Genomic DNA, 14,867 nt, shown 5'->3' with positions numbered 1-14,867 from the left:
TCCCCTTTTGTTGTTGTTGTTGTATTGTTACGTTCCCCGAGCCTGCTAACCAGGTTAACGTTTGCGCACGGATAATGGGTTCACGGATAATTATCCGTGAACTCCGATTCTCGATTATAATCGGTTCTTGCGTATTTCTCACACGCATGTTTCGATGTGCGATGTGTAAGAGTCGGCTTTGTTACTGCCTCGTGAGAGCGTTTATAATTTCAGCAACATTGATTTAACACGAGCGAACCGTGGACCGGTTTCCACATTCAGGTGTCGGCCTTGGTTGAACCAATGCCGGTGAACTTGCCGGAGGAGAATTGTGTTTGTATGGGTCTGCCAGAGGCTGATGGCAGCAGCGAATGATGACTGTGCTGTATTGATGGAGTCCTGAGGATGAACCCCCCCGTCTGCAGTTGTATTTGTTTCACTGCTGCCTGTTGGCATGGCTGCATTTTCTCACCTTTTCAGAGTCTGTGGTTCGAAACTATTTGGCCATTGTCGAGTGAACTGAATGTGGCGACGTATGTATTGATGCTTTGCTGCATGCAATGCTGCACAATTTTTAAAATTGAAAATGTTTCCTTATAAACTGTTCTGTTTAGTTTCTTTTCCCCCGCACCTGGGGTTAGCATGGTTGGCTGCGGACCCTGCAAAAGTAGTTCAACATATGCCTGCGTTTTGTTGAATCTGCTTCGAGTCCAAATTGTGTTGCAGGGTTTTATCAATTTATAGATTATTTGGATTGCCAGATGTTTATAGGTAAGGGACCCTGTTAGATTATGGGTCCTTGAGTTAGATGCTAAACTATATAAGACAACACAATCGTTGATTTACTAAGCTCTGCCTGGGACGAGAGGTCAAACCGGAGTCAGCGGTTTCTCCCCAATAGCCATTGAGACCGGGCGAGGAGGAGTGTTGAATATTCAATGATCTCCTAGGTAAATATTTACAATTACAGTAAAACCTTGGATTGCGAATAACTTGGTGTGCAAGTGTTTTGCGAAACGAGCAAAATTTTAAAATAAATATTAATTTGATAAACGAGCGAGGGTCTTGCAATACGAGCAGTAGCACGTACACGCTTTGTCTCGCCGAGCGTCACATGATCACATAACTGATATAACGATTGCTTTGGATTACAAACACGTTTCTGGAACGAATTATGCTCGCAATCCAAGGTATTACTGTATTAAGTTGTAAATTTCCATTAGCATTTTTAATTATTTGATGTAAATTATTTTTTTACATTCACGTACACTTCCTGTGTGAGCAGGTGCATATTTAACTTCGTTTGGGATCTGTTTCCCCATTGTAATTCATACAGAAAAACATTCCACACACTGTTACAATTCACTTTTATTGACAACTCAACCTGATTTGCTTTATCCACACCGGTGCAGGTATCCATCACTGATGTTGGCCGTGGCTGTGAATCAAATTCAGATGACCAGGTTCCGAGAGCACAGTGGGCTAATACGCCACCAACCCAAACCAGAATTCTCCCTACTTTACTTAAACTACCAGCACACCTAATTTCCCTTCACGCAGTGTGTTTATCGCCCCCATGTATTACACACAAACCCATGTATTACACACAAACCCATGTGTTACACACAAACCCAGCTAACAAGGCACTGGATTCACAGACACACGGCTAGCCCACAGATGCACAGACTCGCTCGTACAACCTCACCCAAGGAGACGCCCTGGGGAAACCCTCGTGTCCAGGTAACAATGAAGAGGTTGGAAGTGTTGGGGTCAGCACGCACAGTGGCGATATCGGCATTCCCGTTGCCAAGTTCGCCGTGGCCTAGGGCTCGGTGTCCCAAGTCCCCCAGCTCAAGTGTCCCAGCTCTCAAGTGTCCCAAGGCCCACATGTCGCGCTTCAGAGTGGCTCTGCGGGGGCCAGGCTGCCCGTGGCGTCGAGCTGCATGCACTTACAGGTGCAGGCGGAGACCGGGCACTCGGCGTGCTCTCTGAGACACGGGAAGGTGGGGGGTGGGGGGTGGGGGGTGGGCACACACACACAAACAACGTGGGCACTTTGTGGACATTACCGCAGCATTGTATTAAACTATAAGGGAATGGCTATGACAACAATGATATTGCAGTATCTTCTTTGGTTCTTTCGGTAAAGTCACGTAGAATGAGAATAAAATAATAAATTGATAAAATAAAATAACACAATAATATTCTCAATTTATTACTTTATTCTCATTCTACGTGACTTTACCGAAAGAACCAAAGAAGATGAATCATTGCAGTCACGAAAGCTTTAAATCGAGATATTGCAGTACTTTACCAAGGCCTCCCTGCAGCCAACAGGCACGCTACGAGAGGCACCAAGACGGAGGTTGAGCTCACCGGAACCAGCTCATCATGTGTCCGGCGTGGCCACCGTGCCGGCAGTTCTGGCACCAGGTGAACCAGCTGTTGAACTGGGAGAGTTTGCGCTCCTTGCCGAGGCCTCCCTTCGCCTCCGGCTTGGATGGACCTGAGAGCAGCAGGTTGGTGACGGCCGTCGCGCAATCGGAGGTCAACCACAGCACCAGCCCCCGCGTCACCACGACCAGTGGTGCCCAGGTGGCTCATGTCCCCCTCTATCGGTGTCCACCCCATCATCCCTGACCCAACATCCCCGTTTGCACGTCGCCCTATTCCCCTGCCCTCTATTTCCGTGTCACCCTGTCCCTGTATCCCATATCCACATGTCATCGTATATGTCCCTGTCTCCCTGTCCCCGTGCCCCTCCTCCCCCCCCCCCGGTACCTGTGTAGTTGGAGGCCGCCGTGCCCATGTTGATGAGACACAGGGCGCAGCGCGGCAGGGGTTTGCGGCAGCCGGGGCAGCTCGTGACCTTTGACTTGACGGGGGAGCCGCTGCCCCCATACTGCGAGAAGCCGCTGCGGGTGGGGTGAGTGGTGGTCGAGCCGCTGAAGGAGATGGACTTCCCGCAGAAATTACAGCTCACAAACACCTGTGGTTTGGGGGGGGGGGGGGGGCGGTGGGGGAGTAAGTTATAAACTAAACTTTTTTATTTTACCCGCTTTGGGTCATTGAGCTATGGTAGCTCTTTTGCAGAAGTGACCTGGCTATCACAAATAATAGCTCAACAAGTGGCTTATCACGTGGCAATTTGTAGCAGCCAAATACTCTAAAACGCATGTTGATTCTGAATGTGGAGGGAAAAACTAAAGGACCCGGGAAAAAACAAAAATCCACACTACCACGTGGAGAGATGGACATGCAAACTCCAAATATACCAGCAGGCGATCAGGGCCGGAATCGCATACCAGGCGAGGAAGTTAACATCGGGTTTCTATTTGCCATACAATGGAAACGTCCTCTTCAGTCGAGACACGAAGGCAGCTGCTGCCGCCGCCACCACCACTGGGATGAAGGTCAGCGTACCAAGGTCACCAGTTTGACTACGCTTGCCGGCGAGGCAGTTTAAATAACGGTGGAAGCTTCTTTAAAAGAATTCCCCCGCCGCCTCTGTCTGCCCAGGGTTCGCCATAGTTGAGTCTACGATGGGCACGGTTAGGTGTATGCATGCTGAACTTCTTTCGCACCTTATGTAGCCAACCGTGCTAATCGGAAGGTGCGGGGGGGGGGGGGGGTTAAAGTGTGTGTACGCCCTCCTCTTCCAAGACGTCTGCTCAGCTTGGAAGAGTAGGCCAAATATCCCCTAGGACTCCCTCTCAGCGATGGCCCTTCCCTCCAATAGCACCGTGAGAAAGCAATTGCAGGACTACGGCTTTACCTTTTAACTGAGAAACGAGAATTGTAACCGCTTCCGTGCGCCCGCGCCAATGAGAGCGGCTGTCACAACAAATCATTCTCATCTCCACCATGCGCTGGAGACCTGCTTTTCTGGGATGTGACGTACCGACAACGCCGTGCGAGCACGAGAGGCGAGCGGGGCACAGGCCCTTGTTTCGATTGGACCGCCTCGCCAAGGTGTGCGCTCTATTCACCGTTTGACGCTCGGTAAGGAAGAGGTTGCCCCCACTTCTGCTGCTGCCAGCACGTGCCAGCTGCCGTCAAGCACTGCTGTCATGCACTGTGCTAGCACTTGCCAGCTGCTTTCAGCACTTGCCAGCTGCTGTCATGCACTACCAGCACTTGCCGGCAGCTGCTGTTGGCGCTCATAGTGAAGGCAGAGAGAGAGAGCGGAAGGCCCCGCTTGCGAGCCGGGTGCGTGCCCACCTGCTGGAGGGGGCGGGCCGTAGCGTCGAGCTTGCTGCGGTGGATGTCAAACTCGGCGCGCTTGTGCCACAGGCGCCACGTGTCGAGCAGTGTGCGGTAGCTCTCCACCCAGTGCTGCACGCGCGCCTCCATCACGATGTCGCTCGACGAGGCCTGGGGCACGCGCGCGAGCAGAGATCGGTGCTCTTTACAGGGCGAGCGAGTGGGGTGAGTGAGTGTGGTGAGCAGGGCGAGTGAGTGCGGTGAGCAGGGCGAGTGAGTCGGGTGACCAGGGCGAGTGAGTGGGGTGAGCGGGGCGAGTGAGTGGGGTGAGTGAGTGGGGTGAGCAGGGCGAGTGAGTGGGGTGAGCGGGGCGAGCGAGTGGGGTGAGCGGGGCGAGCGAGTGGGGTGAGCAGGGTGAGTGGATGTCGGGTGAGGGACCAGGGTGACCGGGGTGAGCGAGGGCCGGCACCTGCAGCATGTAGAGGCATGCCGTCTGCACGTCGCCCGTGCGGTCCACGTAGCTCTCCATGAGGTCGATGCCATCCCTGGTGAGGCCGGTCAGCAGCATCCCCTCCAGGTTCCCCGCCTCCCGCATCTCCACAGCCAGCTTCTCCACAAAGCGTGACAGCTGCACACGCACACACGACGTCACCACAGGGCTTGTGTGGCAGGCTAGGTGCACTTTGACACCATCGCTATCAGGAGGTCACGAGACAGACCCAGGTGGTGTGGGTTGGACTGGCAGATGCACCAGCTGTACTCTCCACTGTGCCAACTTGTGAGCGCCGCTCCTCTGACCACCATTATTCCTCTAAACTGCCCAGTAGCGTCCTTCATGAACCTCCTTCTCCACAGAGACTGATCCTGACACTGCTGGTTCCATTCATTGGCAAGTCCACTCAGCTCCACATCCTTCTGTACCACATGAGCCTATATCTCCAGCCTGTACAGTGCCAAATTAGTCCCCTATATCCAGCTAAACAGAAACTGCGTGGGCATGCGGAGGCTGGGCATGTGAGCTACACGACCCAGCCAATGCAGCCTTGCCTGCTGGAGGAGGAGCTCACTGATGGGACTTTGTCCACATCTTTCAGGCGATCTCTGAGCTCAATCCAGTCTGGTTGAATCCATTACCGACCATTGCCAGACCAGCCCGAGTGTTCCAAACCAGTGCAGATTTTCATTTAAAGGGGCCCATGTTTTGCAAGCAAACAGACAAGGCAAAACTGTGACTGAGAAGACTCGGAGCTTCGTACTGAGCAACAGGGCGGGTAGCTTTTCACGCAGCATGAAGCAACTTGATGAAAAGATGCAGCTCGACTGATTAGTAGCGAGACCTCCCACTGCCAGAACAAAGCTGGTCATAAGCACGCTGCCCAGGTATGGAAACTCCTCCACAACTGCCCCCCATTACTCATGGGGAAGTCAGCAGAGGGGACCATTTTATGACATAAAATAGCCAGGCAGGTGGCTTTGTTTTTGTGTTGGCCATGAGCAGGAATCGAACACCTTAAACAATTTTTTTTAACAAGGTAAGGCCCACTGAGCTCTTTTCAGAAGCAACCTAGCCAAAAATGATAGCTCAACAAAAGTGGCTTATCACGTGGAAATGTATAGCAGCCAATTACTCTCAAACTTGTGATGTCGATTTGAAATGTGGAGGGTAAAACCGGAGGACCCAGGGAAAAATCCACACGACCACAGGGAGAGAAACACCGCAAACTCCAAATATACAGGCATCGGGGTCGGGATCAAACCCACAACCTTTTGCATACCAAGCGAGGTAGTGAACATCTCGTGACCACTCACACATGCCTATCTACGAGCGATCCTCTGACCCTGACTCGCAGCCCCCACCACCCCTACGCCCCCCCCCCCCCGCTCTCACCTGAGCGTCGCTGAGGAACATGCAGGCGAAGGCGACGCGGTCGCGCACAGCCATACCTCGCTCATTCTGCACAGAGAGACAGAGACCCCCCCATAGAGCCCTCGCACACTGGTGGGCAAGCGCGAGCAAATTGGCATGATGATAGATAGATAGATATGAACACACACAGCACACCATGATACACGCAAAGATACAGATCTTCATACAGCAAGCTTAGACTTTTGGAGCAAGTGTTTTTAAGCGGGCACTTATTTAAGACAAATTCTGTACAAAGACCCCCCCCCCCCCTAGAGGGTGTGGGTGGCCAGCACCACGCCCGGCCGCCTTATATATACGCGCGCACACAGACAACAACTGCTATTCGCTACTAAGCGGCGGTGACTTCACCACGGCGCTCGTGCCAGGCTGTGTGCATTTTAAGACCACGCGCATATACAAAAGACATATCCCGCGTACAGCCTTTCGCACAGACTGTTGGGGCAAGTGCTGTTAAGCGAGTAGCACCTATGAAGGCCGGAACGGTATACGAGGAGGTGGGTGGCCAGCACCACTTTACCAGGTACTCACTTGAGGCCGAGTCGACCTAGGGAAGGCCCAGGACCGGTTCAGATAATCGTCACTGGTGTTTGGCGTGAGCGGGAATCGAACGCGGGTCGGCAGGTTCGTAGCGCGGTAACCGCGACACTACCGCTCCACCAACAGACGGAAAGACGCGCACACGCACACACACGCACACGCGCACACACGCACACACGCACACACGCCTGCACGAACTAAATGGCGACGGGCAGAGCCGCGATCGTGGCGTGGGGCCCTCACCAGCACGTGCTCGTAGCTGCCTGCGTCGCTTGTGAGGAAGGCGAAGGCCGCGCGGAGGTACGGGTTGGAGAGCTGCAGACGCAGGGCGGCGCACATCTCCCTCCAGAGGGACGCGCGCTCTGCCGAGTAGCCCGACAGCGCCATGGCCACCACGTTCAGGTTCACGTCGCCTGTGTTGGTGGGGTCAACGCGGAGGGGGGGGTCACAGACGAGGGGGGGTCGATATAGCGTCACGCTCCCCCTTTCCCTCACCCTAGACTACCCCTGTCCCAGCGAACCTGGCGAAAAAAATCCACGCAATCACGGGCAGAGAGAGAGAGAGAGAGACGCGCACAAACTCCAAAGGGTCGGGATCGGAACCATAGCCCCTCCCGCATACCAGTCGAGGTAGTTAACATCTCGCCACCACGGAGTCCGCTGCCGACAATGGACCTCAACATTGGGCATCCAGCTCCCGATACCCATGCTGCCGCTGCGGCACCACCATCACGCGCACGAAAGAATAGGGCTCCCGCTTCACCTCGGCACGCGCCCTCCTCGCTCCCCGCTCACCGCTCGCGCAGGCCGCCCCCTGCTGCAGGATGTCGATGGCGTAGCGCATGCGTAGGTGGAAGAGCGCCATCGCGGCGCGGCGCTCCCACTCCTCGTCCGGCTCCAGCGCCGAGCGCAGCGGCAGCCGCTCCCGAGCGGGGCCCGGCGCGGGTCCCGGAGAGGGCCGCGACGACGACGACGACGACGACGGCGGCGGCGGCGGCGGCGGCGCCGCGGTGGACGTGGCGGCGGAGGCCTCGTCGCCCTGGTCATCGCGCTCGTCCCCGGCGAGCGCCGGGGGCCCCGTCCACCCGCAGAGGCGGAGCGCCAAGCGCCGCTCGGCGCTGTCGAAAGTGTAGACCTCGAGGCGGCGCTCGGGGTCCGAGCGCGACAAGCGCAGGCTCTCCGGCTTCCCTGCGACGCGAGCAAAGACAAAGATCCCCCGTGTAGCCTGTAGCAGACTGTTGGGGCAAGTGCCGTGAGCGAGCAGCAGCTACGAAGGCCGGCGCGGCACACGAGGCGGTGGGTGGCCAGCACCACGCCCGGCCGCCTTTGGTCTCGCGAGTGGCGAAGTTTACTACACTGTACCAGTCGACCTAGGGGAGGCCTAGGGCTGGTTCAGGTGATCATCACTGGTGTTAGCCGTGAGCAGGAATCGAGCTCGGGTCGCCGGGTTCGTAGCACAGGGAGTTAACCACCGTACACACACACACACACAAATCACATCAGCAAGAGTTTAGACCGGGCCGGCATTGAACTCATCGCGCAGCACCCCCTGTGTCAGCATGCGCGGTCACGGTACGGGTGGGGGTTGGAGCTCACCGGGATCTGGCCGCACGATGGCCTTGATGCCCTGGTAGACGGCGGGCGGTTGGCTGCCGGGCTTGCCCTCCTGTTCCTGCACGTAGCGCTTCATGAGTGTCTCCCGTCAAGGACGATGAACACGACGGACGCCGATGATGCTGCGTCCCCTACAGCAGCAGCAGCAGCCGCGGGGGACGCGACCGATGGCTACGGGGTGGGTGGGAGGAGGTGGGATTCGCAAACCGCGAGTTGTGCTTGCCGACGAGCCGGCGATCGCCGCACCGCGGGTTGCACCGTGTGCCATTGGGCAAGGTGTCCGATGTTTCGCTACATGCTCCCAATAGCAGCAGCGGGGGCGGCGGCAGCACGTGGTACACGGAGCGAAACGTAAACGCATCGGAGGGGAGTCGTACGAGGGGGGGGGGGGGGTCCCATCCATGAAAGAACCTACGCAGAATTTAACGACTCGTCAATTTATATTAACTCTTACACTCGTGACGAATGCATCGAGCCGTGCAGGTAAGGTTCTAACTAAAACTATTTTCAAACTAATTTTTATTTTACCAGGTAAGGCTCGCTGAACTACGTGGTTCTTTTTCAGAAGCGACCTGGCTATCACAAATGACAGCTCAATGAAGTGGCTTATCGCGTGGAAATTTATAACAGCCCAATACTCTGAACGCGTGTTGATTCTAAATGTGGAGGGGAAACACTTTAGGACCCGGAGAAAAATCCACACGACCATGGGGAGAACAAGCAAACTCCCAACATGCAGGCATCATGGTCCAAATCAAACTCACGACCTACCGTATATGAAGCGAGGGAGTCAACATCTCACCACCGTGGCGCTCAGGTTCAATAATTCACGAATCGGGACAATTTACGAGCAATATTACACCTGCCGCCAATGGATCAAATCCAAGTGATTCCCTTGCTCACGTGAGCATTGCGGCATCAGCGCTCATACAATGCACAGCTCTGCAGAGCCAGTGGCGAACGTTACCCATTGCTGTTGTGGGGAGCTATGAGTCTCCTTAGTGGACCACCACTGTTGACAATGCGGTGCTCATTATATCAACCAATATTCGGATGCTATGCACCTTTAAATCTAGACTGAAAACTAATTTCTTCAGAACTGCTTTTTGTGTTTAGTTTGTTGTCCTTACCCCGAACCTTCCATTAGCACGGTTGGCTACGTACGGTGCAACAGGGATTCAACATACACACAAACAACTCATCTGCACGTAAATGTCATTTCTTTGTAAAGGTTGCAATCGATCCGTGTGCTGCATGGTTAAGGATGGTAAATTTGGCATTAAACTATTACCACGCGGCCCAAACCCAAACACAAACACCACTCAAAAGTATCGGCTACCAAAACCTACGTTCTAAGCTATCGGCGTGCTCCATCCTCGTGGCTCTCGACTCGTGGTCCGCGGAACCCCTGCTGATCCGCACAGCCGGAGGGGTGGAGGCGGTCCACACAGCCACTGCAGACACCAATTATTTTCACCTAAAGCCACATTTTCATTCACTGTGTGGTGGCGGTCCATGGGCCCAGAGAGAGGTTGGACACCCCTGTACTACCCCACACTGCTCATCCCCTTCCCTCCCGTAAAGCTCGCGGCTGCTTGAGCGAGCGGTAAGGGAGCGGCGAGCGGACGGGCGAGCGGACGAGCGAGCGAGCGCACGGGGCTTTTTGCTTCCCGCGGCCTCTGCGCCAAAAGGATATAGTGTAGCGTGTACCACAGCGACTTGAGCTGGGGGTCGTCGTCCATGGCCAGCACGTGGTTGGTCCACACGAGCTCCGTCTCCACGCCATAGCGGTTCAGCGCTCGCCGCTTCATCTTCGCCGAGATGTCCTGCTCGGCGGCCTGCCCGGCCCCCGCAGGGCTCTCGGCGCAGTTGTAGAGCTGGCGGCCGCAGGCCCACACAAGCGAGGCGGCGGGGCACCAGTCCAGCGCGATGCGCTCGAACACCGTGAAGTCGACAAGCGCGCGCGACTGGCTGAGCGCCAGCATGCCGTTCTGCGACGTGGGCACCCACGCGAACGAGGCCACGGCGCCGTCGCACGGCTGCACGCTGCGCTCGATGATGGGCGGCTCCGCCTCATCCCCCAGTGCACCAGGCGCCGTGTGCTGCATGTCGTAGAGCCGCACCACGCCGCTGTCGCGCGCCAGCGTTGCCAGCAGCCCCGTGCGCGTTGGGCACCACGCTACCTTGCTCAGCTGGCGCGACGGCTCGTTGAGCGTGAGCACCGGCTTGTCGGGCACGCGCAGGTCCCACACGGCCACCTGGCCCTCGAAGAATGACGCAAAGCGGTCGGGGAAGTGCGGGTCGAAGGTTACGCCCTGCACCGCCTTGGTGTTGGCAAAGAGCTTCTTCTGCGTGGTGTCGCGCAAGTCGTAGGTCACCAGGTTGCGCTGCATCCCCGCCAGCAGCAGGCGGGCGTCGCGGGGCAGCCACGCCAGCGAGAGGCACGCGTCGTTCTGCCCGAACTCACAGACGGGCTTCGTCACCACCATGTTCGTCTCGGCCTCGCCAGACAGCAGCAGCCGCCCACGCTCCATGATGGCGGCGGCCGAGGCGCCCTCGGAGGCCGTGAACTTGGCGTTGACGTCCCACACCAGCGCGGAGAAGTCCGCGCGGTGCTTGTCGAGGCCGGCGCCCAGCAGGCTGCGGTCGTGCGGGTTCCACGCCAGCGCGTTGCACTGCCGCGCGTGCTTGGGCACGAACTCCTTGCCCACTAGCTCCTTGTGGCGAGCCAGGCCGTCCTGGCCCAGGCTCGTCAGCACCACGCGCCCGTTGGCCTGGCCCACCGCCAGGAGGCACTCGGACGACTTCTGCCAGGGGCACCAGGCCATGCACTTCATGTAGGGAGTCTCCGAGTTGACGTCGAGGAGCGTGGCGGTCGAATCCTCCGACAGCCGGTGGCTGCCATCGCGCGCCTCCCCGCCGCCACCACGCGCCGCGTCCACGCGGTACAGCGAGATTTCCGAGTCGCAGATCACGAAGCGGTTGCCGTTTTGCGGGCACCACACCACGTCCGGCCGGGAGCCGCTCATGGCGGCGGGCGGTTCACGACCGGGGGTCCCCGCCTGGGCCGGGGCACCGGCCTATTCACGGGCGAAAGCCGTGGGGCCGTCTGTCGCGACACCGCGGCCGAGCGGCAACCCGGCTTTACGACCAAGATGCAGAGACTCTTGCTCCACCGAGCCTGGCCGAGACAACGATGGAGAATACACATTACTACTGAATCAGAATCAGCCTATTTATTTATGCTGGAGAAATCCAATGCACTATAAAGCCTTTTTTCACAGATGTCCAGTAAGGGTGGCTCAGAAAGTTATAACGTCGATGTGGATGCTAGCAGACCAGCAATATTACTATGCTGCTCACCGGGAAATGTCGTTTAAAATCCCTGGCTGACTGATGGGGCTCAACTGTAAAATCAGCCTTATTGTTAAACAATGATGCTTTACAGCAATGTTTTACACTAAGTTTTTTTTACGCTCATAGTGAAGAGAGCCCATGGTGTCAAGAGTGGGCTCTAGCCAATAACTTGAGGCAAACCAGGAAATGTTAAAACGCCAGACTCTACTGATGAGACCCAGAAGAGAGAAACCAGCGTGCAAAGATTGACTCCTTAATTAACGCACGTCTTGGGAAGGCCAAGACGCTAATGAAATAAATATATGGGGTATATTTTTTAATCCATTGTTGTCCTGTATGTCTAAGCTCCGTCTATGCTCCCCCACGCCATCACCAACCGTACCAACCACCGTGGTGAAGTACGGTCACAGAATTCATGTGGCCTGGATGGCATGACACCACTGGTTCTGTGGCGTCCACCTGCGGTTGCTTTGTATATTAATTAATAACCGCAACATACCAGTGGGTGAATATTTAAACACTGGGAGCTTTAGAGGGGCCACACATTAACATTCGCACCTAGGTCAATTTTGTTTCTACTCTGTTCTTGCGTATGGTAGCAATATGTACAGGAGCTAAACGCCAATGTCAAGGTCTCACAGGCACAACGACAGGGCTTAAGGGAGAGAGTTTGTGCATAATCTTGGTTCTTTCGGTAAAGTCACGTAGAAGGGAAACAATAAAATAATTAAAAAAAACTCTCACGACGTTGTGTTGCAGTCGAAACGTCGTGAGAATTGTATTGTTCTTCTTTGGTTCTTTCGGTAAAGTCACGTAGAATGAGAATAAAATAATAAAATAACACAGTAAAATTCTCACGACGTTTCGGCCACAACGCAAGCGACCGTCTTCAGGTGAAAGGTACAGAACTTCTACGTGACTTTACCGAAAGAACCAAGAATATGAATCCCTGCAGTCACGAAAGCTTTAAAACAAAGTTTGTGTATAGTTTCACTATTCCTCCGTTAACGGTGCACAGACCACAGTGCTTTAGTTTACTGCACGGTCCATAGTTGGGGTTACATGGCCACAACCGCAGTGGGGGTCTTTAATGTTCCGTTCACGAAGGTGATGTTACTACGCATCGGCCTAATGATGTTTCGAGGTGGTCACTTCCGTCACTTAAAGGCACTGTTCCTTGCAGGTCAAGCATACAACCCCCCTCCCGCCCGGATTAGTGCAGCAAAGATGCTTGCAGGGTAGGTGACATCGTGATCCACCAGAGGTGCACGGTTCGAATCCAGCAGCCGCCCTAATTAATATGCAATGTATAACCATATTAACACATGCCGTCTGCTTCACTCACAGTAGACGTTTAAAGCCGCCCCCCCCCTCCACCCAAACATAATTCGCAAGCGTAGGCCATCGTGTGGCTGCAGTCCAAATGTGCCACGTTCGGAATTGTCGCCGCAAATCAACTACATTTGGATTACACAAACACACACGAACAACACCTCTCACCCCCCCCGCTCCCCCCGGAATGGCTGGCTAATGCCACGGGTGATTCCTGCAAACCAGACTCATCCTGGCCTGGCCTCTTTCGAGTTCGCAACACCTGGTGAGACAAAACGATTTTGAGGACTTTCCACTCGCTCGGATTACGACAGACGGATAACGAGGAATCGGTGGTCTCGTGTGGCGGAAGGGGCCGCGTAAAACGAGGTCGTGGGTCGCCTCTTGGTTCCGCGGGCTCCACTCAAAAAAACTATTTTTTTGTTTTACTTTACCAGGTAAGGGTCCACTGAGATACGTAACTGGATGGAAAATCCGGAGGACCTGGAGAACAATCCGCGCGTGCACAGAGAGAGACACACACATACAAACTCCAAATACACAGCAGGCGTCAGGGTTGGATGTTTGCACACACACATAGTCACTTTAAGATGTTTTTCTTGTTCGTGTTTTTATTTTTTGTTTGTTTGTTGTGGTTGCGCCCGATTCAAGAGCCGAATGGCTCACAGGGCTGTACCAAAATAAAGAAAACTGAAATCTCCTGAGCACCGGGCGAGGTAGTTAACATCTCGCCACCGAGGAGCCCTGAACACGCGACGAAGAGCAGCTGTGGTGGGATGTATCATTGGTTCTACCGGTAAACCGGTAACCGTTGGGCGTACCCACACTTTACCCCACCAAATATGCGACCTGCCGAATCCAGGCAAGGTCGGTTAAAAGGGCTAAAACGTGTTGCGTGTTATCGCTCGACATTTCTGCCGCGCCGAAAACCGATGACCGACCGGTCGTGTTATTGTTTATGTTTGTCTCGTGTGGTTATCGGTGTTGACACAACAACAACAGTAACAGCAACAACAGCAACAACAACAAAACCCGACGATTTTTTTGTTTTTCCTCAAATCACACCGGGGCACGCACCAGGCCTTCTCCTCGCCTTGAGCCGCACACGACGCGGGGACAGCTCCACCGCCCCGCGCGAGGAAGGCAGACAGGCGCCGGCACGGGGCTCGCAGCCCCAGCGTCTCGCTCCTCCGTGCTCAAGTGCCCCCCTCTCTCTCTCTCTCGCTCTCTCGGTGTGTCTCTCTCTCTCTCCGCGCCCACCCGCACAAAACACAAACAACGCGGCCTCGGACGCGGCCTAAGGCCGGCAACCACACGTGCCCCCTAATGCAGCCACGCCCCCTTTGCTCCGCATCCACGCCCCTTTATCAACTTCCACGCCCTCTTGCCCAACCGCCACGCCCCCTTGCTCAGTAACCACGCCCCCCTCACGTTCTTGACGCCCTACCTATTTGTCCAGTAGCCAAGCCTACATTAATATCCACGTCCCCTTTCAAACACGGCCTGGGGGTGGGGGGGGGTGATGCGCGCTGTACCAGAGTGAAATGAATCCGCAACAGAATGAATAAATTATATTAATGCTTTAGTCCCATATATGGAGTAAGGTTTTTCCGATATTAAGAATTAATGCCCTTCGGGCGGCATCACGTGACGGTGCCTCCATAAGGCCACACCCCCTATCCAGTGTGCAACGCCCCCTGTCGAGTCGCCTTGTCCACTTTAGAGTAGCCACGCCCCCTAACCCAGTAGCCACGCCCCGTGGCTCGTTGCCACGCCCCCTATCAGTCGTCACGCGGTCTGCCCAATAGTCTGCACCTCCTACACAATCTAGATTTGAAGTTTAATCAAATCGAGATTTGAAGTTTTCGTGACTGCAGGGATCCATACTCTTTGGTTCTTTCGGTAAAGTCACGTAGGT

The 14,867-nt window shown here is 55.2% G+C and overlaps 1 protein-coding gene across 1 annotated transcript; it reads right to left on the bottom strand.

The window, feature by feature from the left end:
* Window positions 1–1,334: 1,334 nt before the first annotated feature.
* MIOS (meiosis regulator for oocyte development) lies at window positions 1,335–14,311 on the bottom strand. The gene is made up of 11 exons (XM_032977441.2): window positions 14,027–14,311; window positions 9,957–11,441; window positions 8,243–8,338; window positions 7,442–7,834; window positions 6,890–7,059; window positions 6,071–6,136; window positions 4,652–4,810; window positions 4,201–4,353; window positions 2,761–2,968; window positions 2,356–2,485; window positions 1,335–1,967 (listed from the first exon to the last, which is right to left on the bottom strand). Exons 2-11 carry the CDS (start codon window positions 11,287–11,289, stop codon window positions 1,877–1,879), a joined length of 2,799 nt encoding a protein of 932 aa, XP_032833332.2. The 5' UTR covers window positions 11,290–11,441; window positions 14,027–14,311; the 3' UTR covers window positions 1,335–1,876.
* Between the last annotated feature and the right edge of the window lie 556 nt (window positions 14,312–14,867).

This window comes from Petromyzon marinus, chromosome 63 (genome assembly GCF_048934315.1).
Source record: "Petromyzon marinus isolate PM22_M1 ecotype Great Lakes invasive population chromosome 63, UKy_Petmar_22M1.pri1.0, whole genome shotgun sequence".
Classification (NCBI taxonomy): domain Eukaryota; kingdom Metazoa; phylum Chordata; class Hyperoartia; order Petromyzontiformes; family Petromyzontidae; genus Petromyzon; species Petromyzon marinus.
The sequence above is the reverse complement of the archived record's forward strand: the minus strand, read 5'-3'. Positions and strand labels throughout refer to the sequence as shown.

What these genes read in the sequence shown, in the direction of transcription:
- MIOS (XM_032977441.2), bottom strand. Translation starts at nt 11,289, where the DNA reads ATGAGCGGCTCCCGGCCGGACGTGGTGTGGTGCCCGCAAAACGGCAAC. An exon ending in GGGGGCGGCCTGCGCGAGCG is followed by an intron (nt 7,060 to 7,441) that starts GTGAGCGGGGAG and finishes CCACCAACACAG; the next exon opens with GCGACGTGAACCTGAACGTG. An exon ending in CGGCCCGCCCCCTCCAGCAG is followed by an intron (nt 2,969 to 4,200) that starts GTGGGCACGCAC and finishes CCCAAACCACAG; the next exon opens with GTGTTTGTGAGCTGTAATTT.